A 27,340-nucleotide genomic window follows, 5' to 3' on the forward strand; every position below is an offset into this window, starting at 1 on the left:
GCTCTCAGGAGCTTTTGTTCCCTGCAAGCTTTCTGTACAGCTTTGGAGGGCGAGAGTGAAAATGGTGGCCTCCCAATCTCCGCCCCAGAGGAGCCGAGAACTTGGGGCCCTGCTCCTCAGTGTGCCCCCAGAGAAAAGCAGTCAGTCACTCCCGTCTCCCTGGTCTCCGGCCACACTCCATGCTCACCCGGCCCGGGACCGAGCATTTCTATCATCTGGCACCCGACTCGGTGTGGAGTCTCCCAACCCAGCAGTTCTCTGTGGTGCGCTCCCACGCTGCTCCTGGAGGAGGAAAGGGAGTCTCCCCAGATCTGCCACTTGTTGGGTCCCTGCTGGAGGAGCAGTGGCCGGACTGTGCCACAGATCACGGTTTATGGCAACCCTGAGCTGAGAGCCCGCACCTCGGCTCTGTCTCTGCCTCTGGCTTTCCTGCTCCGATCCCTGGGAGCTCTGCCACACTCAGGCACCCCCGGTCTTTCTGTGACCCCGAGGGTCCTGACACCACACTGTCCGGCGAGGGTTCCACCCCCCGTTAGCCACTGGAGCGACGTCCCTCAGCGGAGCCGACTTCTAAAAGTTCCGATTTTGTGCTCCGCGGCTCTATCACTTGCCAGAAGCGGCCGACGGAGGCCCCCTCCCCCGCCGTCTATCCTCCCGAATATCGCCTCGGATTCACTTCTCCGCACGTCCTACCTTCCAGTAAGTGGTCGCTTTTCTATTCAGAGACTTGTTGCTATTCTTCTCTTCGATCTCCTGTTGAGTTCGTAGGTGTTCAGAATGGTTTGATCCCTGTTCAGCTGAATTCCTGAGACCAGACGAGATCCAGGTCTCCTACTCCTCTGCCATCTTGCTCTGGACCTATTTTTTATTTTATTATATTTTTTAAAGATTTTACTTATTTATTTAACAGAGACAGCAAGAGAGAGCATGAGCAGGGCGAGGGGCAGAGAGAGAGGGAGAAGCAGACTTCCCGCAGAGCAGGGAACCCAATGCGGGGCCCGATCCCAGGGCCCCAAGATCATGACCTGAGCCAAAGGCAGACGCTTCACCAACTGAGCTACGCTGGTGTCCCTGAGATTGCTCCCTTTATAAATGATGTTATGGGGGCATACTGGTGTAACAAAGTTTAACTATGAAAAGGCAACTTAACCCTATGACCCTGGTGGCTAGGGTTTTAATCATTTGGGAGAGGCAGGCAGATCCTGTGTCCCAAATGAGAATCAATTGGTCGATAACCACATCCTATATTTCCTTGCTGGTTTGCAAAATATCCTTTTTCTTTTAAAATTTGGTAGATTACTCTTTCTTGAGAAGGCATCAAACTAAGTATTACAGTAACCTGGAAGGAATAAAAATAATGAAGGTGAGAAATAATGAAGATATGAACTGGATTCACGTTGTTTACATTAGGATAAATTTAAGTGTAAAGTAAGTAATAATAGCTGACGATAGGGCTTTTGTATACTTGTCCACTATGTATGGCATTTGAGAGTTCTAAAGAACATTTGCATAAGTTTTTAATTTTGTTTAAATTGTTTCAGGGACTTTACTTAAAATTTGTAATAAACATTTACATGTTTAAGAAAATTGATTTTTCAAAGTGGTATTTATTTAAATATGTGTTTATTAAATAGAGCCCTAAAATACAAATATCAGGCAATGTTTGTCTCCAGGCCTAAGAGCCCCTTGGGCATTAAAGATTGTTTCAACAATATGCAGAAGATAAAAAGTATAAGAAAATCACTTATATAAATCCAACACTTTATACCACATCATAGCACTATTACAGACACTGCTCATTTCTGTATTAAAGACATGGTTTCTTTTTAGTATTTTTGTTATTACTCTGAACTTTTCCAGCCTATGAAAAATAAAAAAAAATCAGAGTCGGGAGGGATTTGAAGTAATGCATTCAACACATATTTGTAAACCCTGTCTCAATCTGTTTAGGATGCTATAACAAAATATAGCAGTTATAAACAACAGAAGTCTGTTTCTCACAGTTGGGGAGGCTGGGAGTTCCAAGATCAAGGCGCTGGCAGATTCTGCGTCTCGTGAGAGCCCAGTTTCTGCTTCATAAACTGACATCTTCTTGCTATTACCTCATATGGCAGAAGTGGTGAGGGAGCTCCCTGGAGTCTCTTTTATAAAGGCACTGATACCATCCATAAAGGCTCCATCTTCATGAGCTAATCATCTCCAAAACGCCCCGCCTCCACATACTATCACATTAGCGATTAGGTTTCAACATAAGAATTTTAGGGGACACAAACATTCAGTCCGTAGCAAAACCCATACTATCTTGCTAGCATTATTCTAGAATGATGCTATATGGGATATTAATGAAGTTCATGAATGAAGTGAAGACATGGTACTTTAAAATACGATGAGATATGTTAAGATAATTTAATATATGATCTCTGACTCAAGGATTAACCGAGCAAAAAAAGGAATCGCCTACCAGAAGAAAAAGTTTGTTATAATATACTAAAAAACAAAAATTATAATATGAATTTAATAATTTACATTTATTTTTTGTTTGGTTCTTACCAGATTCCTAATATTGTGCTAGGTACTTCAAATATTATAGAAGTAAAATTTTTTTTCTATTGGCATTATGGAAATGCATCAGTTTTCTCAGATATAATAAATGGATAGTGTCTAACAAAGTTAAAAATTAAGGGGACCAATTACTGCTGACATTAAAGAACCATAAATTCAGTATCTGTTTGTAAGTTAGCATTTATGGTTTGTAATGATATTTCATTTTTTTTCCATTTATTACAAAATTTCCCAGGCCTCATCAGCCTGAGATTCAAGGAAAACAATGTTGATAGTAATATTCCAAATTTCACTGCCTCTAGTCCCTATCTTCATAAGGTTGGTTTCCCCTTAAAATTCCAACCAGTTGTATCTGGGAATTCCAAAGCTGTCCTGTGTGAATTCAAGAATTCCTCTTAAAGGTCTGTCCCAGCCCATTTAGCTGCCTGAAGATGGAGCCTTAACACTGATGCTCTTGCCTTCTTGAGAGCCCCGAAGTCTAACACAGGTGGAGCCCTAGGCTTCTTCAACCACAAATCCTTAAAATGCCAAAATAACGCTCCTTTCTCTGGACTCATTGCTCTACTCAAACCATATCTGGTGGTCACACTGTTTGAAAGAGATACTTTTATGAAGACCTCGAATCAGTCAAACTTGCACTTTAAGACTAATTCCACAATTGTTTGCCTGCTGAAATGGTACCACTATGTGGCAAGAGCTTAAAACATACACGTTCCCAGTAGCTCTGGAATGAAATGCTTCTTGATTAAATTTTAATTGGAGGGATTGCATTATTTCAAAATTTGGCACAATGTAAGACTTTTGTAATATTTTTATCACATTATTTCAAATTTTCAGAACTTCAAAGTCAGACAAAAGTGGATGACACTGTGCTGTGTGTGTGCTGAACAGAAGTGGAGGAAATGTCTTCTCTCACTTTGTGTTACACAAATAGTGCCAAGTGTCCGATAAGAGCAGTTCTTTGGGATTTTCCCTGCAGTCTCCTTTTCCTTAAGGCTCCGACCCCCAATCCATGGAGCTGAGACCGATGCTATGCGGCACCCCACCACACACCCCCTGCCTTCTAGTCATTCTTTCAGATGATAGGAGAAAACTCTTTTTTCAGCCTCTCATAAAACAAATTCAAAACAAAAACATTCAAATTGGCTTCTAGAACTTTTTCTGTAAAAATATACTAAAGACACCCAGATAACTGAATTCATCAGATTTAGTCTGGGACCATGCCTTGTTTGCCCTTCATAGTCATTAAACATTGAAAAATACAGAAAAGGAGAATGAAGAAAAATGTGGGAAATCCTTCAAATGAACTGAGTCATCAGTGCCAACATGCGGTCCTTGTTTAGACGCTAGTTTGAAGAAACTAAGAAATTTGGGGGGAAATTTCTAGAGATTAGGATATGGAGTGGGGATTAGATGAAATGAAACAATCATTGTTAATTGTCTAAGTTGAGATAATGCAGTTGTGGTTGTGAAGAAAATGTGATTATATTTTAGAAATAGATACTAAAAGTTTTGGTTTGTATACTTTATATACTTCAGAGACATCATTGACAATGTTAAATGTAGACTATGGGTATTAGGTATTTATTCTAATTTGTGAGTTTGAAATTTTTTTAATAAAATATTTTTAAGACTGAGTTGTAATATGCTACATGTGGTATCTTTTAAAAAAGAGATCAATATTGTATTTTACTTCTTTTTATCTTTCTTCCAAACTATAAAAAATGTTTCTTTGAAACTAGTGTGTTGAATACATTTTCACTGAATCATATTGTATTCTGTTGGAACTCAGTTTAAAACAGAGGGCCTTAATGCAATGGATGAGACATAGTCTCAGTAGTAATAGCAACTCATCATAGTGATAATTCCTACAGAGGTGGGGGAGTGGGCATGAGTAGTTTACTAAGTTTCACAGGAGATTCTAATTGGCCTCCAGAGAAGGGGCCACCAGCCTAAAAGAAAAGAGCAGTGTCAAATTCTAAATAAATGTTGAAAAAATTCTTTTGCAACCAATTCGTTATTGAGACATTGCCACTCTAACTTTAGGAACCATCTCCCATGGCAGAATGTTTTTTTCTTTTGTTTCCAGACTCAGAGCTGATCTTATCAAATAACTGGACTCTCAGAAATTGTATAGAGATGGACCTTCCTCTCCTTCTCCTTTTCTTCAATTATCACTCAGTCTATGTGTAACAATCCTTGTGAGAAATTGGTGCGAGTGGTCTGTGAGGGCCTGGAAACAGAGCACTCACTCTGAGGCCATTTATACCAATGCCAGGTTGCTTTTTATCCAGCAACTTCCCCACAGTCATTGCTTGAATCCTTGATTCTTCATTTTTAGAAGCCAGCTGGCAAAGAATTGGCAGTTTTCCCAGGAAGTCAGTTAGTCCATACATAGTTGCTGAGCTCCAACTCTGTGCAATCCTATCAGCTAGAGTAAAAAAGTGAGAGAAAGAATATTTTCTGGTCACTAGCAGTTACTAATATACAGCAGCTATCAAGAGTAGAAAGCAGTGGGGAGGATGGTGGACTAGCAGGACCCTGAGCTCACCACACATACACCAAGTCAATAGCTATTACATGTATTGCACCTAACTTTGGAAATAAGCTGAAGACTGGCAGATCATATCTTCCACAGGTAGTTGCAGAGAGAAGTCCACATTCAAAAGCACAGGAGGGGTGGAGATATGGTCAGGAACCAAACCCCTTGTGTGACTAACCACAAATGGGAAGGACACCACAAGCACAGAGGAGTGAGGAGATCAGACCCCACACCAGGCACCACTGGCCCTGGGGACCCTCACTGGGAAGATGAGTCCCCATGACACCTGCCTTTGAAAATCGGTGGGACTTAACTCTGGGAGCTCTAAAAATCAGCAGGGCTTAACTCTGAGAGAGCTGGAGGATGATAGGGAGCCAAGCCTCCACCCTTAAAGATCCAGGATACTAAATGAATCTGTGGCAATGCAGCACAGAAGCAGAAATTTGAAAAGTGCCTGGGGTATACTTGAAAGAGATTTATTGACTAATTTTAGGACATGTGTTGGATCTGCAGGAGAGTTCTTTGGGAACAGAAGTGCTAGGGGAAGCCATTTTTCTTGCCCTCCTCCAGCCGAGATAGCTGCATGCTTGTGGGAGCCTGTTTTAATACTCTCCATCTATTGATTCCTAGCACTGTTGGCCCTGGCATTCTCTTTCAGCCTCACCCCATCCAACTCACCTACCTTGGGAGGTGTCCCTCCAAAGTGGCTCCTGGCAGGCATCCCTGGCTAGAACCAGTCCCTCTCCAAAGTGACCCCTGGTCTGTAGACATGGGGAGATAACCCCACACACCAGCCCATCTGCAGTTTCTCCAGCAGGGCCTTTGAGCTGGCTGCATAGGAAACAAGACCTACCTATTAGTAGTGCATCCACAACTGTCACAGCAACTAATTGCAGAGAGCCAGGCCAAGGGCCAGTCTTACCCACCAGTGGGCCCACAGCAATCAAGACTCGGCCACAATGGGAGGACACATGTAGCCTATACAGGGGACACCCCTGGAGCACTTGGTTCTGGTGTCTGGGGGAACTGTGCTACTATGCACCATAGGACCTCATCTATACAATGTCACTACTTTCAAGACCAGGAGACATAGGTGACCTACCTAATACATAGAAACAGACACAGAGAGTTAGACAAAATGGGGGAGACAGAGGGATATGTCCCAAATGAAAGAATAAGACAAAATCACAGAAAAAGAGCTAAACAAAATGGAGATAAGCAATACATTTAATAAAGACCAAAGTAATGATTATCATCCAACTGAAGGAGAGATAAAAGCCACTTAGATAAACAAAAGTTAAAGGAGTTCATCACCACTGAACCAGTCTTACAAGAAATGTTAAAAGGAATTCTTAGAAAGAAAAGACCATGCCTAGAAGAAAATTAGGAAAGGAAAAAATTTCACTGGTAAAAGCAAACATATAGTAAAAATAGTAGATTAATTACTTATAAAGCCAATATGGAGTTAAAACACAAAAGTAGTAAGATCAATTATATCTACAACAATTAGGGGTTACACAAAGTAAAAAGATGTAAAATATGATGTGAGATACATAAAATGTGAAGGGGAGAGTAAAAAGTTAGTGCTTTTAGAATGTGTTCAAACTTAAGCCTCCATCACCTTAATATAGACTGTAATATAGGGTGTTTTTTATGAACCTCATGGTAACCACAAATCAACAACCTGTAATAGATACACAAAAAATAAAGAGAAAAGAATCTAAGCATAACACTAAAGAAAGTCATCAAGCCACAAGGAAAGAGAGCAAGAGAAGAGAGGAATAGATAACTACAAAAACAACCAGGAAACAATTAACAAAATGGCAATAAGTACATACCTATCTATCAATAATTAATTTAAATAGAAATGAACTAAATGTCCCAATTAAAAAAAATAGCGTAACCAAATGGGTAAAAAAAATAAGACCCCTCGATATGCTGCCTACAAGAGATTCAGTTTAGATCTAAAGATACATACACATGGAAAGTAAAGGGATAGAAAAAGATATTCCGTGCAAATGGAAGTGGGAAGAAAAAAAAAGCCAGGGTAACACACTTATATCAGACAAAATAGACTTTAAAACAAAGACTGCAACAAAAAAAAGAAGGACATCACATAATGATAAAGGGATCAATCCAACCAGGGAATGCCATTGTAAATATCTATGCACACAACATAGGAGCACCTAAATACATAAAGCAAATATTAACAGACATGAAGGGAGATTGACAGTAATACAATAATATTAGGGGTATTTAACACCGCACGTACATCAACTGATAGATCATCCAGACAGAAAATCAAGAAGGAAACAGTGGCTTTAAACAATACATGAGACCAGATGAACTTAAGAGATATATACAGAACATTTTATCCAAAAACAGCAGAATATGCACTCTTTTCAAGTACACATGGGACATTCTCTAGGATAGATAATATGCTGGGCCACAAGATAGGCCTCAATAAGTTTAAGAAGATTCAAATCATATCAATCATCTTTTCTAACCACAATGATATGAAACTAGAAATCTGTTACAAGAAAAAAAAACTGGAAAAAACACAAACACATGGAATCTAAACAATATGCTACTAAACAAGTAATAGGTCAAAGAAAAATCAAATTGGAAATCAAAAAATACATGGAGACAAATGAAAATGGAAACACAAGGGTGCAAAATCTTTGGGACACAGCAAAAGAAGTTCTAAGAGAAAAGTTTATAGTAATACAGGCCTATCTCAAGAAACAAGAAAAATCTCAAACAATCTAACCTTATACCTCAAAGAACTAAAAAAAGAAGACTAACAAAGCCAAAGTCTAAATTAGTAGAAGGAAGGAAATAATAAAGATTAGAGTGGAAATAAATGAAAGCGAGTAAAAAAAAACAAACAATAGAAAAGATCAATGAAAGCAAGAGCTGGTTTTTTGAAAAGATAGACAAAGTTGATAAACCTTTAGCAAGTTTCATTAAGAAAAAAAGAGAGGATGCAAATAAATATTTTTAGAAATGAAAGAGGAAAAATAACAAACATCAGAGAAATACAAAGAATTAAAAGAGAATACTATGAAAATTATATGCCAACATATTGGGCAGCTTGGAAGAAATGGATAATTTCCTAGAAACATTCAGTCTTCCAAAACTGAATTAGGAAAAAAATAGAAAATTTGAGCAGACCAATTACTAGTAATGAAATTGAATTGAATCAGTAATAATAAAAAAAAGCTCCTAACAAACAAAACTCCAAGACAAGATGGCTTTACAGGTGAATTCTACCACACATTTAAAGAACAGTTAATACCTATCATTCTCAAACTATTCTAAAAAATAGAAAGGAAGGAATGCTTTAAATTCATTCTATGAGACCAACAATACTCTGATACCAAAACCAGACAAAGACACTACTAAAAGAGAAAACTACAGGCCCATATCCCTGGTGAACATACATGCAAAAATCCTTAACAAAATATTAGCAAACCAAATTCAACTTTACATTCAAGGGATTGACCACTACAATCAAGTGGGATTTATTCCAGGGATGCAATCTTTGCAAATCAATCAAAACAATGCAACACATTAACAAGAAGAAGGATAAAAATCACATGATTATTTCAATAGATGCAGAATTATTTGACAAAATACACATCTACTTATGATAAAACTGTCAATGAAGTGGGTATACAGCAAACACACCTCAACATAATAAAGGCTATATATGAAAAACCCATAGCTAACATCATACTCAATGGTAAAAACTGAAGGCCACTTCTCTAAGATCAGGAAGAAGACAAGGATGTCCACTTTCACTGCTTTTATTCAACATAGTATTGGAAGTCGTAGCCACAGCGATCAGACAAGAAAAAGAAATAAAAGGCATCCAAATTGGTGAGGAAGAAGTAAAACTGTCACTGTTTGCAGATGACATCATATAATATATAAAAACCCCCAGTACTCCACCAGAACACTATTAGGATTAAATGAATTCACTAAAGTTGCAGGGTAGAAAATTAATATACAGAAATCTGTTGTGTTTTTATACACTAATATATTGCACAGTAGCAGAAAGAGAAATAATAAAAAAAATTCTATTTACAATTGCATCAAAAGAATAAACAATCTATGAATAAACTTAACCAAGGAGGTGAAAGACCCATACTCTGAAAACTACAAGACATCGATGAAAGAACTGACGATAACACAGATGAAAAGACATACCATCCTCATGGATTGGAAGAATTAATGTTGTTAAAATGTCCATAATACTCAAAGCAATCTACAGACTTAAGGCAATATCTATCAAAATACAAACAGCATTTTTTTTTTTTTTACAAAACTTGAGTAATACTAAAATATTTTTGGAACCACAAAAGACCCTGGATAGCCAAAACAATCTTGGGAAAGAGCAAAGCTGGAAGTATCACAATCTCAGATTTTAGGCTATACTACAAAGCAATTGTAATCAAAACAGTATGGTACTGGCACAGAAATAGACCCATAGATCAAGGGAATAGGAAAGAGAGCCCAGAAATAAGCCCACAATTACACTGTCAATTAAACTATGACAAAGGAGGGAGGATTATACAAACTATTTGAATGATCCCTAAAGAATAGTCTAGGGAGCAGGAATGTACAATGGGTAAAAGACAGTCTCTTCAACAAATGGTGTTGGGAAAACCGAACAGCCACACATAAAAGAATGAAACTGAACCACTTTCTTACACTATGCACAAAAATAAACTCAAAATGGATTAAAAACCTAAATGTGAGACTTGAAATCATAAAACTTCTAAGAGAAAACATAGACAGTAATCTCTTGGACAATAGCCTTTGCAACATATTTATGGATAGTCTTCTCAGGCAAGGGAAACAAAAGCAAAAATAAATTGCTGGGAGTACACCAAAATAAAAAGTTTTGCATAACAAAGGAAACTAACAACAAATGAAAAGACAACCTACTCAAGGGGAGAAGATATTTGCAAATAATATATCTGATAGAGCTTAAAATCCAAAATATATAGAGAACTTATACAACTCAACACCAAAAAACACAACACAAATAATCCAATTAAAAATGGGCAGAGGATCTGAATAGACTTTTTTTTCCAAAAATAACATACAGATGGCCAGCAGATGCATGAAAAGATGCTCAATATCACTCATCATCAGGGAAATGAAAATCAAAACCACAATGAAATATCACCTCACACCAGTCAGAATGGTTTGTATCAAAAAAACAAGAAATAACAAGTGTTGGTGAGGATGTGAAGAAAAGAGAACCCTTGTGCAATGTTGGTGAGAATGTAAATTGGTGCAACTAATATGGAAAACAGTATGGAGTTTCCTCAAAAAATTAAAAATACCATATAATCCATTAATTCCACTTTTGGGTATTTATTTGAAGAAAATGAACACTAATTTGAAAAGATATATGTACCCTTATGTTTACTGCAGCATTATTTATAATAGCCAAAATATGGAAGCAACCCAAGTGTCCATCAATAGATGATACATTGATAAAGAAAAGGTGGTACATATATATAATGGAATATTCTCCAGCCATTTGAAAAGAATGAGATCTTGCCATTTGTGACAACATAGATGGACCTAGAGGCTGTTATGCTAAATGAAATAAGTTAGAGGAAGACAAAAGCCAGATGATTTCACTTACATGTGGACTCCAAAAAACAGAAGAAATGACTGAACAAACAAAAAACAGAACAGACTCATACATTCAGAGAACAAACCGATAGTTGCCAGAGGTGAGGTGGGTGGGGAATACGGGAAATGGAAGAGAGGAGTAAGAGATACAAGCTCTTAGTTAAGAAATTAATAAGTCATGGAGATGAAAAGCACAGGATAGGGAATCTAGTCAATAATGTAAAAATCTTGGGCGCCTGGGTGGCTCAGTCGTTAAGCGTCTGCCTTCAGCTCAGGTCAGGGTCCCAGGGTCCTGGGATCGAGCCCCGCGTCAGGCTCCCTGCTCCGCGGGAAGCCTGCTTCTCCCTCTCCCACTCCCCCTGCTTGTGTTCCCTCTCTCGCTGTGTCTGTCTCTGTCAAATAAATAAATAAAATCTTTAAAAAAATAATGTAAAAATCTTGTATGATGACAGATGTTTTACTACACTAGTTGTGGTAACCACTAACGTATAGAAGTTTTTAATTACTTTGTTATATACCTGAAACTAACATTGTGTGTCACCTGTATTTCAACAACAATGATATATATAAATACATAAATGAATGAATGAATGAAAAAATATTTCAAGACACCGCCCCCCCCCCAAAAAAAGTAGAAAGTAAGTGGCTGGAGCAACAGTGAAGACGTTGAACAGTGGAAGCAGAACCGTGTGACTGAGTGTACCGGCATGGGTCTTATGGTTAGACTGGCCAGAGGGCTGCTGAGCCTCAGTTGCGCTGACACAGGCCTAGCCCCAAGTGGGGGATGGGGCTTTACTCGGCTTGAGCCTTTGCTGCAGGTCAGTGCCCCAGTGACACTCTCATTTTTGTTCTTAAGATTTTATTTATTTGACAGAGAGAGAGAGCGAGAGCAGGAACACAGGCAGGGGGAGTGGGGAGGGAGAAGCCGACTCCCCGCTCAGCAGGGAGCCCGATGACAGGCTCGATCCTGAGACCCTGGGATCGTGCCCTGAGCAGAAATCAGATGCTTAACCGACTGAGCCACCCAGGCGCCCCCCAGTGACACTCTCTTAAAGCTATTTTCTCTGTGGAGAAAAACAAGAGGATGCCAACAATGAGGAAAAATCATAGCTATTTTCATTCTATCGGTGTTTTTATTTATTTATTTTTTGTTTAATTGGGAGAACAGTATATGTGAAATTAAAATAAGAACTTAGGGAAAGGAACTCTTAAAAAAAAGGAATATTAGAATGAGAAACTCTTCCAGCATATAAATCACGGATTGATGAGGACTTCAACTTCTTTCAAGAATAGAATAGAGGGCGCCTGGGTGGCTCAGTTGGTTAAGCGACTGCCGAATCACGGATTGATGAGGACTTCAACTTCTTTCAAGAATAGAATAGAGGGCGCCTGGGTGGTTCAGTTGGTTAAGCAACTGCCTTCGGCTTGGGTCATGATCCTGGAGTCCCGGAATCGAGTCCCGCATCGGGCTCCCTGCTCGGCGGGGAGTCTGCTTCTCCCTCTGACCCTCTTCCCTCTCATGCTCTCTATCCCTCATTCTCTCTCTCTCTCAAATAAATAAATAAAATCTTAAAAAAAATAGAATAGAAAGAACACTTTTATGCTGATTTAAAGAGTTGATTATTAGAAAACTTGAATTCAAGAGTTACGAGCTGAATTATAACTTTTGTTTTCATTCATTTGATCATGTAATATGCTCATTTTTAAATGAACTATGCCATATTATTGTAGATATTTATATAGTACTTTCCAGGTTGTATCTTCTAAAAAAAAGTTTAATCTTAGGAAATTTAAGGGCTAGATGAAATTTGTCCTTACTTCTGCCACTTCATTCCTTTCCTGTTTTTTTTTTTTAAGATTTTATTTATTTATTTATTATTTATTTATTTATTTGACAGAGAGAGACACAGTGAGAGAGGGAACACAAGCAGGGGGAGTGGGAGAGGGAGAAGCAGGCTTCCCGCGGAGCAGGGAGCCCGATGCGGGGCTCGATCCGAGGACCCTGGGATCATGACCTGAGCTGAAGGCAGATGCTTAATGACTGAGCCACCCAGGCGCCCCTCCTTTCCTGGTTTTATCCACCCCGCTGTGATATCCCCAATACTCTTTGTTCCTCTGGATTCCTTTCCCTTATGAAAATCAGAATTTAGTAAAAACTGACTTCAGTGATTTATGTTCTCCCTCACCACAAGCATAATTTACATATAATCTCCATCAAGCTGAGGATTTCCAAATGTCATTGAACATCAGGCAGAATATCAGGGGGCCTTTGTTGTATGCCTTAAATAACTCCATGATTAACATGTGTATGTTGTATCTATGACCTCAACGAAGCACTTACAGCAATGTGCAAAGGAGAAAAACATTTGTCTTTGAAAAGTGGAATTCAGAATTCTGGCAGTTGGTAGAGATTTGAACCAAACAGATGTTTGGCCACATGTCTATTTATATGGCAAACAGGGTAGTGAAAACATGAGAAAAAATAACACCATTAGTACTTCACAGTACCATGTACATATAACAAATGTGTAATGTGGTATTATTTTTACTCATTAAAGAATGTACAGAAGGTACAGATGATTTCAGGAATGCTCAGTTAGCTGTTCCCACATGTTAATGTATGTTATTGTGAATAGTTGCAAATGATAGATAAATTTGCATTTCTTTCAGCATATTCCAAAATTTTAATTTATGTGGCTTTCCTATTACTTCTTGGTGAGGCATTCCTGTAAGGTTTTTTTTTTTTTTTAAAGAAAATTTCACTTTATACTCTTGAGAAGGCAAAATCATTCAGTTTAATGATGACCAGCAGACCCACAACTCTATACTTCCTATCAATACAACTGACAATAATAATAATACCATAGAACTTACTTAAAATGTTTTAAAGTAAATACAATACGATGAGAAAATTTTAAGCTGCGATTTTAACTTTTGAAAATTTGGTAACGGACATACACAATAAAGTTACAAAATACATAAATGGCATGTAGTTCTTCTAATCTGCTCCTGTCTCCCTACTGCCCAAGGTAATCATTGCTCTCATTTTCCTCTGCATCTTCTGGAGTTAGGCTTTGCATTCCACTTACTTCTAATGTGTGCTATTTCATTTATTTATTTACTTTAGATGACTCCAGAATTGATGATAAAAGCATGTACTTTTTATACCGGACATTTAGTAAAGACCCATTTTTGGTAAGAATGTGATTTTACATCTTACTTCTTTGTGTTTTTATTCTTAATATTCTCCATAGGAAGAACAACTCATTCTTGGCGAGTTGTTCTGATTTTATCTATTTAGTCATGTCTCCACCATTTTGCATTATATATTTCTTTTATTTTTATTTGGCTTTTACTTAGTTAAAATATGTTCTTTACTTCTTCAAGGTATTGCTTTTTTTGAAAGTGTAAATCTATAATCCCTTCATCTGAAACCCTTGGAGATATGTTTTGAAATTTAGATTCCTTTTCTTAAAAAAATTTTGCAAAGGTAATTTCTGTACATTCTGTGTATTATAGAACATCCTCAGTGGTGTCTCGGGCAGCATGTTGGAACCAAACATATTCAAACATATTAGTATTTCTCTCTCTATATTATATATATGTATATAAAATGAAGTGAAATGTATATGAAATGAAATTTTGAAAAGACTATGAATAGCTATGTGTCAAGTCCAGGGAGGTTTCGATGCAAAATTACTTTAGTTTTTAAATTTTTATTTATTTATTTTTAAGATTTACTTATTTATTTTAGAGAGAGAGAAAGAGTGGGAGGGGGGAGGAAGGAGGGGCAGGGGAGAGGGAGAGAGAGAATCTGTGCTGAGTGTAGAGCCCGTTGCAGGGCTTGATCCCAGGACCCCAAGATCATGACTTGAGCCAAAATCTAGAGTGGGATGCGCAACCAACTGAGCCAACCAGGTGCACCGAGGCAAAATTACTTTAGGTCAGGTCTAGTTTTGCCTCTAAATAGGTTATGAAAAAACTTCTGCATTTCAGATCTTTACTGGGTTTTAGAAATGTAGCAAAGGGAAGTACAAGCTCAAAGGAAACAATAACCATAATTGAACAATTTCTTTCTATGCTGTGAATTTTGAGGAGATAAAGGAGGTATTATTACTCCTTCTCCCTCTCCATTTATTAGTAATGTATTGCCATAACATCAAAATACTATTTTTCTGTATCTTCTGCCTATAGCACTTGGAGAGACACGGTGATACCTCTTATAAATGAAGATGAACTTCTGGCTGAAAAGATGGAAAAAGCAATGGAATATGACAATTTCAGACTTCAAAAATACATATTTCGTCTTTGGCAATCTTATACAGAAGGTCAAAAAAAACAACTTACAGGTAAATCCTAACATAGTAGCAGTTAGTTTTTGTATTCATTTATTCAAAGAATCAACACACTTAACAATTCAGCAGTTGGTACTAGAGAATTTATCATTATGTCTAGAGAACTGTCATGAAATGTAAAGCCACTAATTAAATGTCTTACATTTAAATGAGATTTTTCTCAAAGGGTTTTATTGTACCAGAAAACAGGCATGTTTGAAATAAAATCCTGTAGGGATATGTGTGATGTATGTACAAATATAAATATAAATAGGGATCTACTATCATCATTTTTACTCATAGAGAGCTGGTATATCACAGGTACCAAAACTGACTATTTCTTGCAGAGAGTTTTCCATTCCTTACAGATATGTCATTTAATGGATACATTAGGAAACAAAGAAGACGAATTTTCCTTTCCTTAAACCCTTGGTAGTTGTAATGAGTAGACAGGGCACGTGCATGATCTTCGGAGCAGGAATAGGGAACTCCAGCCTTTTGCTCAGATTTTAGCCACTTACCAAATATTGGTTTATGGCTACTGAAAATCAGAGAATTGTTTCCTCTTGATCAGTTACTCCTGGTGCCTCAGTCACAGTGAGCCCTCTGGAGGTTTTTTTTTAGGGAGGGAGAGAGAGCAAGAGAGAGCGCACACATGGGAGCATGGGGCAGAGGGGCAGAGGGAGAGGGAGAGAGAATCTGAGGCAGAGTCCACGCCCAGCATGGGCCTGAGGCGGGGCTCCATCTCCCGACCCTTAGATCATGACCTGAGCGGTGTTCAAGAGTTGGATGCTTAACTGACTAAACCACCAAGGTGCCCTCTGAAGGTTTTAACATAAGATTGATGGGCCTCTAATTCTGAGAGGAAACAATCAGCTTCAGCTAAGAAGCCATGGCCCTCTTAAGCTGTGTCCCCACGGCCTGCCGTAGTCATCCTCCTTCCTGGCCCGGCCCCTGTATTTGAGCTTTGGACCTTTGGTTAAAACATAAAATGGAGCAATTTATTTAATCATAGGACATTTAACAAAATCAGAATACTACCTTATAATTATATTTCTATGAATAAGTTTGGAAGTTCTGGTTTTATAAAGATTTGATTTAAAAAAATTATATGTGTCATATATGTATCTTGATGTGTTATTACATCTATTACATCTTAATATCTTTTTTTAATTTTCAAAAAGATTTTATTTACTTATTTGAAAGAGAGAGAGGTGAGCATGAGCTGGGGGGAAGGACAGAGGGAGAGGGAGAAGCAGGCTCCTTGCTGGGAGCCCAGTGCGGGGCTCGATCCCAGGACCCTGGGATCAGGACCTGAGCTGAAGGCAGACGCTTAACAGGGTGAGCCACCCAGGTGCTCCTACATCTTAATTTCCAAGAGCAAAGGTGATAATTACAGGTTAATAAAATTTCCATAGTAAAGATCTACTGCTGTCAAAAGTAATTAATTTTAGATGTAATTAAAATAAAATAAAAACTGCCAGATGCAATATTGGTTCATATTATAAACATGATAGAATATTAAATATATTGTTTTTTTGGAAACATCTTTATATATACACACTAATCTAATACATTTTCTTTAGCTATACTATTGCGGATGCAAAAGATGTGCCACCGTTACAAGCTAATAGCTATCCTAACTAAATGGAGGGATAAAGCAAGACAAGAGTATAAAAAGAGAGAAGATGAGCTGGTATGGTATCTTGGAAACTTAATTTTTTTAGAAACTAAATTTTGTCCTGATATTGATGTTGCTTCCGATAATAATGCTATGTGTGGAAAGTACTAAAGTACTGAATAGCACGTACTTTTTCAAGAAAAGATTTTGCTTATTTATTTGAGAGAGTGCGTGCGTGTGCCTGAGTGGGGAGGAGGCACAGAGCGAGAGGGAGAGGGACAAGCAGGCTCTCTGCTGAGTGGGGAGCTGGGGGTGGGGCTTGATCGTGGGGCTCCACCCCAGGACCCTGAGACCATGACCTGAGCTGAAGTCAGATGCTTAACCGATTGAACCCCCCAGGTGCCCCAATATTATATACTTTTGATGGGCTCTTTATTCTTTTCATTTAATAATTTAAATTATACTTCATCTACCAAAAATATTTTCTAAAAATTCTGTTGTTTTATTTCAACTGTGAACATTGAGGAAAAAATCATTTCAGCATTTTGTTTAAAATTATTGATAAAAATGAAAAATTTTGTTTAAACAAGTGTTTGGATGGATATAGATGTCTCAAATGGAAAAGAAACTATTTGATATGATAAAGACTGAATAAATTTTTCTTTTCTAGATAAGATTAAATTATTCTTTTTTCAACATTCAATGTAATAAATTACAATTTTAATATAAATTTTAAAAATTACTAAATTGCTAAACTTAAAGGATGTGACACTTTAATTAAAGCAATTAAAACAGAGGGCCCAAGCAAATTCCTCCAAACTTAAAAATATCTCTAGTTTGCTTAAGCTATTAGTACATTATTACCTAATGTTTTAGAATACCCACAGTAACTATTAGGATCAGACATAGAAAAATGGAATTTTTTAGTTACATTACTTCATAGGTAATGTTTTATCAATGGTCTTGAAATACAAAGTCGGGGAAAATAAGAAACAGAAAAATAAGAAATTAAACTCCCTGTTTAGTAGTCGTCTCATCAAGGGCAGGATCAATGCCCTCCCAACACTACCTGGTTCAGATGTTGAGATTGGTGATACCATATACATACAAAGAGAGTATGCAAAGATTTATGCTGGAAACAGTGCTAGAGTCTGCAGAGGACACTGAGATTCATAAAGCACAGTTCTTGCTCTCTGCAAGTTTATCACCTACTGGTATTGAATTGGTGTTCTTAGAGGATGTCCTCTAGCATTTGTGGAGTACATGTTCAATGTTGCCGGTTCACCAGTTATACTTTAGGTACCACTGTTTTAGTCTGCTTATTCAGTGTTCTTCTTTCTTTCTTTTTTTAAGATTTATTTATTATTTGAGAGAGAGAGAGAGAATATTGCAAAGGGGATGGACAGAGGGAGAGGGAGAGAAAGAATCTCAGGCAGACTCCCCACTGAGCAGGGAGCCTGATGCGGGGCTTGATCTCAAGACCCCGAAATCATGACCTGAGCCAAAATCAAGAGTCAGCTGCTTCGCCGACTGAGCCACTCAGGCGTTCAGTGTTTTTGAACACTGTGTACTAAGCTAGCATTTTGACCCTGGCTCCCCCGGCATCTGATCAGTGATTTTCTAATGGCCAAATAAGTAACCGTACATGACGAGGCTGCCCCTTTCACACCCCTCTTGAACTGAACATCCCTGAGGCAGTATTGTTCTCTTAATCATCCCCATACACTGGGCATAATGTTTTGCATGTAGTAGTTGATAGATATTAATATATGTAACAATGTATATTATACATAATATAGTATTATAGATGTATATTCCATAGTCAATTGGGTGTTTAGAGAAAACATTTTCTTCTAGCTATGTTATTTCTTGGCCTAACCATCACTCACTTAAGTGGGTGAAGTGAACAAGGCAGGTGTGTGCTGGGCGGAGAAAGCAGGGAACACTTCTGGGTGCTACTTCTCCAATGTGTGCCCTTTCTTAGGCTTATGTGTGTGTGTGTGTGTGTGTGTGTGTGTGTGTGTGTGTGAACACTTATTTACCCTTGTGGCTTTTTCTCAATTATGCAGTTTTAAGGAATGTATTCAAAGTTAAAATGGGGACATTTTATAACAGTAAATCAGGCAAGACCCCAAATGCTTTCCTCTGACTCTCCTTTTTTATCTCTGTGCTAACCACCTCCTTTCCTTGCCCCAAATATCAGTTCAATCATTACCAGAACCTTGACTCTGTGGGTTTCAGCTTCCTCATCTGAAAGAGGAGGTTGGGGACCACACCTTTGAGGTTGCTGGCTATGCCATTGATGTCTGACAACAAATGGAAATGATCCCTAATGCTCTGGCGGTCTAGAGAATATTAACCATGCTATGGACAAAGATCGTTTATGTAGTGGGGATAACGACAAGAAAGAATGTTTATTTGGTGCCATCATGGTGTCGAGCACTGAGCTATATACATATTATCTCATTTAACCTTTACAACAATGACATGGAATTTGTCAATTATTTTCATGGCAGATGTTAAAACATGAACTTCAGTTACTGAAATGGAGAAGCAAGTTAAAACTCAAAGTAGTTGCTAAAGAACTTTTTCCTGAACAAAGTGCGTCTGGAACCTCTCTTGCAGGCGAGATTCCTGAATGTGACATTTCACTGTTACCCGAAAGAGTGATCTCACGGGTTCGTATGAATTCATGCATTGTAACTAGTCATTTTCACAGTGTTTATTAACAGAGTGGTTTTATAAACCTTAGGTGAATGATGGAAATCCTATTTCAAAGAAACATGTTTTTTTTACAACTAGCTTTGGGTTCAACTCATTTTTTTAGAGGTCATCCTTTTGGATGGCTATAAGATGAATCTAGCAATCAAAAGTGGAGAAAGTAAAGCTGTAGGAAATAAGAAGGGAAGGAAAACATTCCTCCCTAAAGCATACGTTGTCATTTAAGGTGGAACAGGTTTCAGATGCTGAAGCACTTACTTTTTCATCTTTAATCCCTAATCTTTTAAGCTTCACATAATACCTCCACTCTGGGATGTAAACGGGCTTGTGTTATTGAAAAATATTTATACTATCTTTTTTCCTTAGACTGTGAATTCATAAAAAGAATCATGTAGTTACAGCTTACAATTCATTGAATTGATCTCTGAAAGATAAGCCATAATTCCAACTACTGGTTATATTCTCTTTTGATGGATAAGTAACTTCTTTGTGAGACTGCCTGATAAATGGTAGAAGAGCTGTAAAATATCACCTTATTCTGATTAATGGCAGCTTCACGTTATAAAATCCCGTGTATTAAATACACGCCACTAAATGTACAGAATTAAGCTCAAGTTATATTTGGGAACAAGGTATCTATGTGTCTCTATCTAATCCTGCCCTTTATGTATAGCAGCATGGAGTTAGGATAAGGATATTTTTGCCCATAATTTCCTCTTTATAAATTGTCTATCGTATTTTGTTCATTTTTAAATTGGAATTCCTATAATTTGCTTACTGGTTTATAATAGCTCTTTGCATATTGGTAATATCAACTCTTTGCCTAGAATATATCAGAGATTTCCCTTCTACACTTGATGTTTGCTTTCAGTTTTGTCAGTGCAGTCTTTCTTTTTTTTTAAAGATTTTATTTATTTATTTGAGAGAGAGAATGAGAGATAGAGAGCACGAAAGGGAAGAGGGTCAGAGGGAGAAGCAGACTCCCCGCTGAGCGGGGAGCCCGATGCGGGACTCGATCCCGGGCCTCCAGGATCATGACCTGAGCCAGTCGTTCAACCAACGGAGCCACTCAGGCGCCCTGTGCAGTCTTTCAATGAGAGAAATTTTAGAGCTCTATGTAACAAAGTCTAGCACTCTTGCCCTAATTATTTCTCTTTTTGTGTCATATTAATATGTTATTCTTAGTGGTTTTTCTTTTTATAAGGATATTTATTTATTTGACAGAGAGAGAGAAAGGAAGAGAGCGAGCACAAGCAAGGGGAGCAGCAGGCTTCCCGCTGAGCGAGAAGCCCGACGCAGGCCTCGATCCCAGGACCCTGGGATCATGACCTGAGCCGAAGGCAGACGCTTAACCCACTGAGCCACGCAGGCGCCCCACTTAGTTGTTTTTCTAAGCCATATCACACTCTTTCTTACACCGATACAGCTGTTTTTTTGTCTTTGAATTCCTATACTGTTCACTGCTAGTGTTTGTTTACTTTATCAGTGGCTGCTCTAGGGTTTATAACAATGCTTTTTCAGTTTATCACAGATTACACCTTCACATAATTTTCTACCACTTTACATATAAGGTAAACACCTAGTAAGAGTACGCTTTCATTTTCTTTCTCCTGTGCTTCCTGCTGTTGTTGTCATGCATTATATTCCTAGGTGTTTATAAACTCTGCAATGTAATTTATTATTTTTGCTTTAAATAATCCATTATATCTTATTCAGCATATGCTTTTTTTGTTACTTATTTTTTTACTGAAATGTAATTAACATACAGTGTTATATTAGTTTCAGGTGTACGATATAATGATTCAACGGTCATTACTTAGTGCTTGTCACAATAAGTGTGCTCTTCATCCACTTTATCTGTTTCACCCATCCCTCCATCCACCTCTCCTCTGGCAACCACCAGTTTGTTTTCTGTATTTAAAAGTCTATTTTTTTGTTTGCCTTTTTTTTTTCTTTGCTTGTTCATCTGCTTTTTTTCTTACATTCCACATATGAGTAAAATCACAATGGTATTTGTATTTCCCTAACTTATTTTACTTAGCATCATACATCCTAAGTCTATCCATGTTGTCAAGATCTCGTTCTTTTTTAATGGCTAATATTCCATTGTATATATACTACTTTATCCATTCATCTAATGATGGACACTTGGGTTGTTTCCGTATTTTGACTATTGTAAATAATGCAATAAACATAGGGATGCATATATCTTTTTAAATTAGTGTTTTCATTTTCTTTGGGTAAATATTCAGTAGTGGAATTACTGTATCATATGGTAATTCTATTTTTAATTTTTTAAGGAAATCCGTACTGTTTTCCACTGTGGCTATACCAATTTGCATTCCTACCAGTAGGGCACGAGTGTTCCAAAACTTGTTGTTTCTTGTGTATTTGATTTTAGCCATTCTGACAGGTGTGAGGTGATATCTCTTTGTGTTTTGATTTGCATTTCCCTCATAATCAGTGATGCTGAGCATTTTTTCATGTGTTTGTTGGCCATCTGTATGTCTTCTTTGGTGAAATGTCTGTTCATGTCTTCAGCCCATTTTTAAATCAGATTATTTGTTTTTTTGATGTTGAGTTGTGTAAGTTCTTTGTATACTTTGGATATTAACCCCTTATCAGATATATCATTTGCAAATATCTTCTCCCATTCAGTAGGTTGCCTTGTCATTTTATTGATGGTTTCTTACACTGTGCAAAAGCTTTTTATTTTAGCATAGTCCCAATAGTTTAACTTTGTTTTGTTTCCTCTGTTTGAGGAGACATGTCTAGAAAAATGCTTCTATGGCCAATGTCAAAGAAATTACTGCCTATGTTGTCTTCTAGGAGTTTTATAGTTTCAGGTATCACATTTAGGTCTTTAATCCATTTTGTGTTTATTTTTGTGTACAGTGTAAGAAAGTGGTCCAGGTTCATTCTTTTGCATGTTGCTGTCCAGTTTTCCCAACACCATTTGTTGAAGAGTTTGTCTTTTCCCTATTGCATATTCTTCTCTCCTTTGTCATAGATTAATTGACCATATAAGCATGGGTTTATTTCTGGACTCTATTCTGTTCCCTTGATCTGTGTGTCTATTTTTGTGCCAGGACCACATTGTTTGCATGCTGTAGCTATATAATATATCTTGGAATCTAGTATTGTGATACCTACCTCTAGTTTTGCTTTGGCCGTTTGGTGTCTTTTGTGGTTCTATACAAATTTTAGGATTATTTGTTCCAGTTCTGTGAAAATTGTTGTTGGTATTCTGATAGTGATTGCATTAAATCTGTAGATTGTTTTAGGTAGTATGGACTTCTTAACAATATTGGTTCTTCCAATCCATGAGCATGGAATATCTTTCTATTTGTTTGTGGCATCATCAATTTCTTTGGTCTTTCACCTTGATTTATTCCTAGGAATTTTATTCTTTTTGATGCAGTTGTAAATGGGATTGTTTTTAATTTTTTTTCTGCTATTTCATTAGTGTATAGAAATGCAACAGATTTCTGTATTAATTTTGTATCCTGTGACTTTACTGAATTCATTTACTTGTTCCAGTAGTTTTTAAGGGAAGTGTTTTGGTTTTTCTATATATAGCTTCATGTCATGTAGAAGGAAGGAAATAATAAAGATTAGAGCAGAAATAAATGAAATTGAGACCAAAAAAAGCCACCAGCAATAGAACAGATCCATGAAACCAGGAGCTGATTTTTTTTATTATTTAAATTCAATTAATTAATTAGAGCTGGTTCTTTGCAAGGATAAACAGAATTGATAAACCTTTCACCAGACTGCTCAAGAAAAAAAAGAGAGGGGCGCCTGGGTGGCTCAGTTGTTAAGCGTCTACCTTCAGCTCAGGTCATGATCCCAGGGTCCTGGGATCGAGCCCCACATTGGGCTCCCTGCTCAGCGGGAAGCCTGCTTCTCCCTCTCCCACTCCCCCTGCTTGTGTTCCTGCTCTATCTCTCTCTGTAAAATAAATAAAATCTTAAAAAAAAAAGAAAAAAAGAGAGAGGACTCAGATAAACAAAATCAGAAATGACGGAAGAGATGTAATGACCAGCACCACAGAAGTACAAAGAATTATAAGAGAATATTGTGAAAAATTTTATGTCAACAAATTGGACAACCTAGAAGAAGTGGATAAATTCCTAGACATGTATAACCTTTCAAAACTGAGTCAGGAAAAGAAATAGAAAATCTGAACAGACTGATTATGAGTAATGAAATGGACTCAGTAATTAAAAACTCCCAATAAACAAAGTCCAGGACCAGATGGTTTCAGAGATGAATTCTACCTAACATTTAAAAATGTGTTAATCTCTGTTCTTCTCAAACTATTCCAGAAAATAGAAGGGGAAGGAAAGCTTCCAAATTCATCCTATGAGGCCAGCATTACCCTGATACCAAAACCAAAGACACTACAAAAGAAGAAAACTATAGGCCAATATCTCTGATGAACATAGATGCAAAAGTCCCCCCAAAATATTAGCAAACTGAACCCAACAATACATTAAAAAACATTCTCCATGATCAGTGGAATTTATTGCAGGGATGCATAGGTGGCTTAATATTTGCAAATCAGTCAACATGATACAACCCATCAACAAAAGAAAGGATAAAAACCTCATGAGCCTCATGAGTAGATGTAGAAAAAGCACTGGGAAAAGTACAACATCCATTCATGATAAAAACCCCCAACAAAGTGGATTTAGAGGGAATATACATCAACATAATAAAGGCCATATATGAAAAACCCACAGCTAACATCATACTCAATGATGAAAAACTGAGAGCTTTTCCTCTAAGATCAAGAACAAGACAAGGATGTCCATTCTTACCATCTTCATTCAACATAGTGCTGGAAGTCCTAGGTGCAGCAATCAGACAAAAGAAATAAAAGGCGTCCAAATTGGTAAGAAAGAAGTAAAACTTTCAGTACATTTTACTTTTAACAATCTGAAGCTTATAGACAAGTTGCCAGTACCGTACGAAGAACTTTTCCTAAACAGTTTGAAAGTAAGTTGCCGATATATATAACACCTCATTCCTGTAAACAAGAGCATTCACTTAGTCAACCATCAAAATCCTCAAACCCAGTTCAGGTTTCCCCAGTTGTTCCAATAACGTCCCAATAATGCTGAAGGATCCGGTTTAGAATCACACATAGCAATTGATTGCTATGTCTCCTTATTCTTCAGTTTGCAACTGTCCCTCAGTCTATCATTTTCATGACCTTCACATGAAGATTAGGTCCGTTTTATTGTGGAATATCTCTTAATTGGAGCTTGTTTGATGTTTCCTCAAGAATATACTCAGGTTATACATTTTCATTAGAAATACCACGGACATCATGCTGTATTCTTCCCATTGTATTGAACAGTGACGGGATTCAGATTTGCCTATGATTGGGGATGTTCACTTTGATCACTTGATGAAAGTGATGTCTGTCAGGCTTCTCCACTTCAATTCAGTCTCCCCCTTTGTAATTGATATGCATGTTATGGCTACTTTAAAATTATAAAAGTATTCCTATTCATTTCAGTTTGTTTATTTATGTCAGTGTGGACTCCTGGTTTTCCATTTTATTCGTGGGTTATAATCCATTACTCTCACTATTTATTTTGGTGCCCAAATTGTCCTAGATTTGGACTGAGTCAAGTTGCCTTCTGTGTCCTTTTGACCCGTAACCATCATTTCTTCAGTACTTCCTTACTTTAGAGCACAGCATGCTGTCCCAGGCTCATCTCGTGCTTTCCCTGCCCCATCGTGGATAAGCCATTTCTCCAAAAGTCCCTAAATCCTTCTTAATGGAAATTGTACATAGAAACCAAGATTTGAACACTAGCTGTGTTCATTGCCATTGCAGTGTCACTTCTCCTTATGCCTTCTCGGTAGGAAGAACGAGAGACTGTAGGTAGCTACATGCATATGCACATTTACTTCCATGTCACCGTACTTTGGTATACCCACACCTAAATTGCACACAGATACCTCCAGTTTTAATTTTGCACCACAGGGCTCATTCTAGTTCCCTCTCTTCCCCTATTTGCAATGTCCTTCTCCAACACTGAGAATCCTAGCCTTCGTTATTCTGAGTATCTTTACTTATTTGACCACTCCCCCTGTGTGTCACCAGTCACACAGGTTGCTGTCACTATCCCTTCCCTTCTTCATCCTGCTCAGGCTTTGACATCCCTTGCCAGGCCACCCTCTTATGAAGAGGCCCTCCTCACACGGCTCGGGCTCTGACACCATGTGACAGTTGCCTTCCCCCCCTGTATAGTTTGGGCTAAGACACACTATACTGAGTGCTTCCTAGGTAGATGCCTTCCTTGTCCTACACGGCTCTGAAAATGCAATGCATAGGCTGTCCCTCCTTGGGGATGCCCTTCTTACATGCATAGGCTCTATCACTCCATGCCGTCTGCCCACACGGAGGCAGGCTCCACAGCCCACTTGGCCCCTGGTGTCTTACACAGGATTTTCTTTCCCTGGTTCACCTTCTTTGTCCTACTCAGGCTCTGACATCCCACTCTGGCTTTCTCTCATTAGGAACACCTCCTCATCCCTCTTAGGTTCCAACATTCTACGCTGAGATAGCCTTCCACATGGATGGATGCCCTTCTCACCTTGCTTATTCTCTGACTGTCTGCACTGGGCAGATGTCCTCTTCGTGGGCCTCATTTCCTTTGGGCTTCAATAGCCCAGAGTGCGCCATGCTTTCTCATTTGCCTTCCTTTTCCACTTGGGCTCTGAAATTCCATTCTGAGCCATCCTTTCTTAGAAACACCCCTCCTCACCCATCTTGGGCTCCAAAACCCTGGGCAAGGTGGTCCACCGAGTGGCTAGTCCTTTATAGACCCTAGTTCTGATACCTTGCTCTGGGCCAACAGAGCTCTTCTGCACCTTCACCCTGGCATAGATGTTTACTTTGCTTAGACAACTTAGTATCTTTCCACAGGTCATTTAATTTCTATTAATTTTTAGTTAGGTTCTTTTTTCTTTCTGTGCTTCATTTTATTTATTTCTTTATTTATTTTAAAGATTTTATTTATTTATTTGAGAGAGAGAGAGAGAGAGAGAGAGAGAGAGCACAAGCAGGGGGAGGGGCAGAGAAAAGAAGACAAGCAAACTCCCTGCCAAGCCGGGAGCCCGATGTGATGAGTTGCTCGATCCCAGGACCCCAAGATCATGACCCAAACCGAAGGCAGACATTTAACGGACTGAGCCACCCAGGTAGGTGCCCCTGTGCTTCATTTTAAATAGTGTTTATTGCTGTCTGCAAGTTTGGCACAGTGTATATGAAACTGTCTTTAAAAGCCATTAACTTCTGTCTAAATCACCTGTAAAGAGAGCATTACTCACCAAAATTGGAAAAAAAAAAAAGGCACCAACAATTTGTGGAATAGATAACTAGCAACACGTTGCTGAATTTTGAAGATAAGATGAACTTAGCATGTTTTCTAATTCTTACTGCCTTTCGTTAACCTCCTTATTCTTCAACTACTTTAAAAAGGAAAAAAATGCATGTAGTCAATCTTGACTTTAGAAGCATCTCGGAAAGAGATGGAGGGAGAGAGGGGAGAGGCACAAGAAGCAATAGTTTGCTCATAGTGTATAACAAGAAAATCATTGGTCATTAGTAGCATCTGGCTAGTTTTATTGTAGGGATTTTTTTGTTGTTATTGTTGACTGCCTCTCCCCAAAAGAATTAAATAGTGTTTGCTTAGCTTAAAAAATGCAGTGTCTAATTTGCTATCAAGCACTTCCAGTGAACTTTATCACTATGGATATTGTATTCATCTCCAGAAGTTTTATTTGGTTCATTTTTCAAATTTCCACTTCTCTCATTCATTTTTCTTTGAAATCCTTAAACATTTTTTTATAATAGCTACTTTAAAGAAATTTTCTACTAGTTCT

General features: G+C 38.0%; 1 protein-coding gene across 1 annotated transcript in view; it reads left to right on the top strand.

Moving 5' to 3' along the window:
• Positions 1-27,340, top strand: part of FBXL13 (F-box and leucine rich repeat protein 13) — a 251,573-nt gene that overhangs the window by 32,246 nt on the left and 191,987 nt on the right. The window contains exons 4-7 of the mRNA XM_025873245.2: positions 13,887-13,954; positions 14,954-15,108; positions 16,680-16,789; positions 19,231-19,392. Of these exons, the coding sequence (XP_025729030.1) occupies positions 13,887-13,954; positions 14,954-15,108; positions 16,680-16,789; positions 19,231-19,392 (495 nt within the window). The remainder of the gene's footprint in view (positions 1-13,886; positions 13,955-14,953; positions 15,109-16,679; positions 16,790-19,230; positions 19,393-27,340) is intronic.

This window comes from Callorhinus ursinus, unplaced genomic scaffold (genome assembly GCF_003265705.2).
Source record: "Callorhinus ursinus isolate GAN/ISIS: 27379988/994484 unplaced genomic scaffold, GSC_fseal_2.0 scaffold12, whole genome shotgun sequence".
NCBI lineage: Eukaryota > Metazoa > Chordata > Mammalia > Carnivora > Otariidae > Callorhinus > Callorhinus ursinus.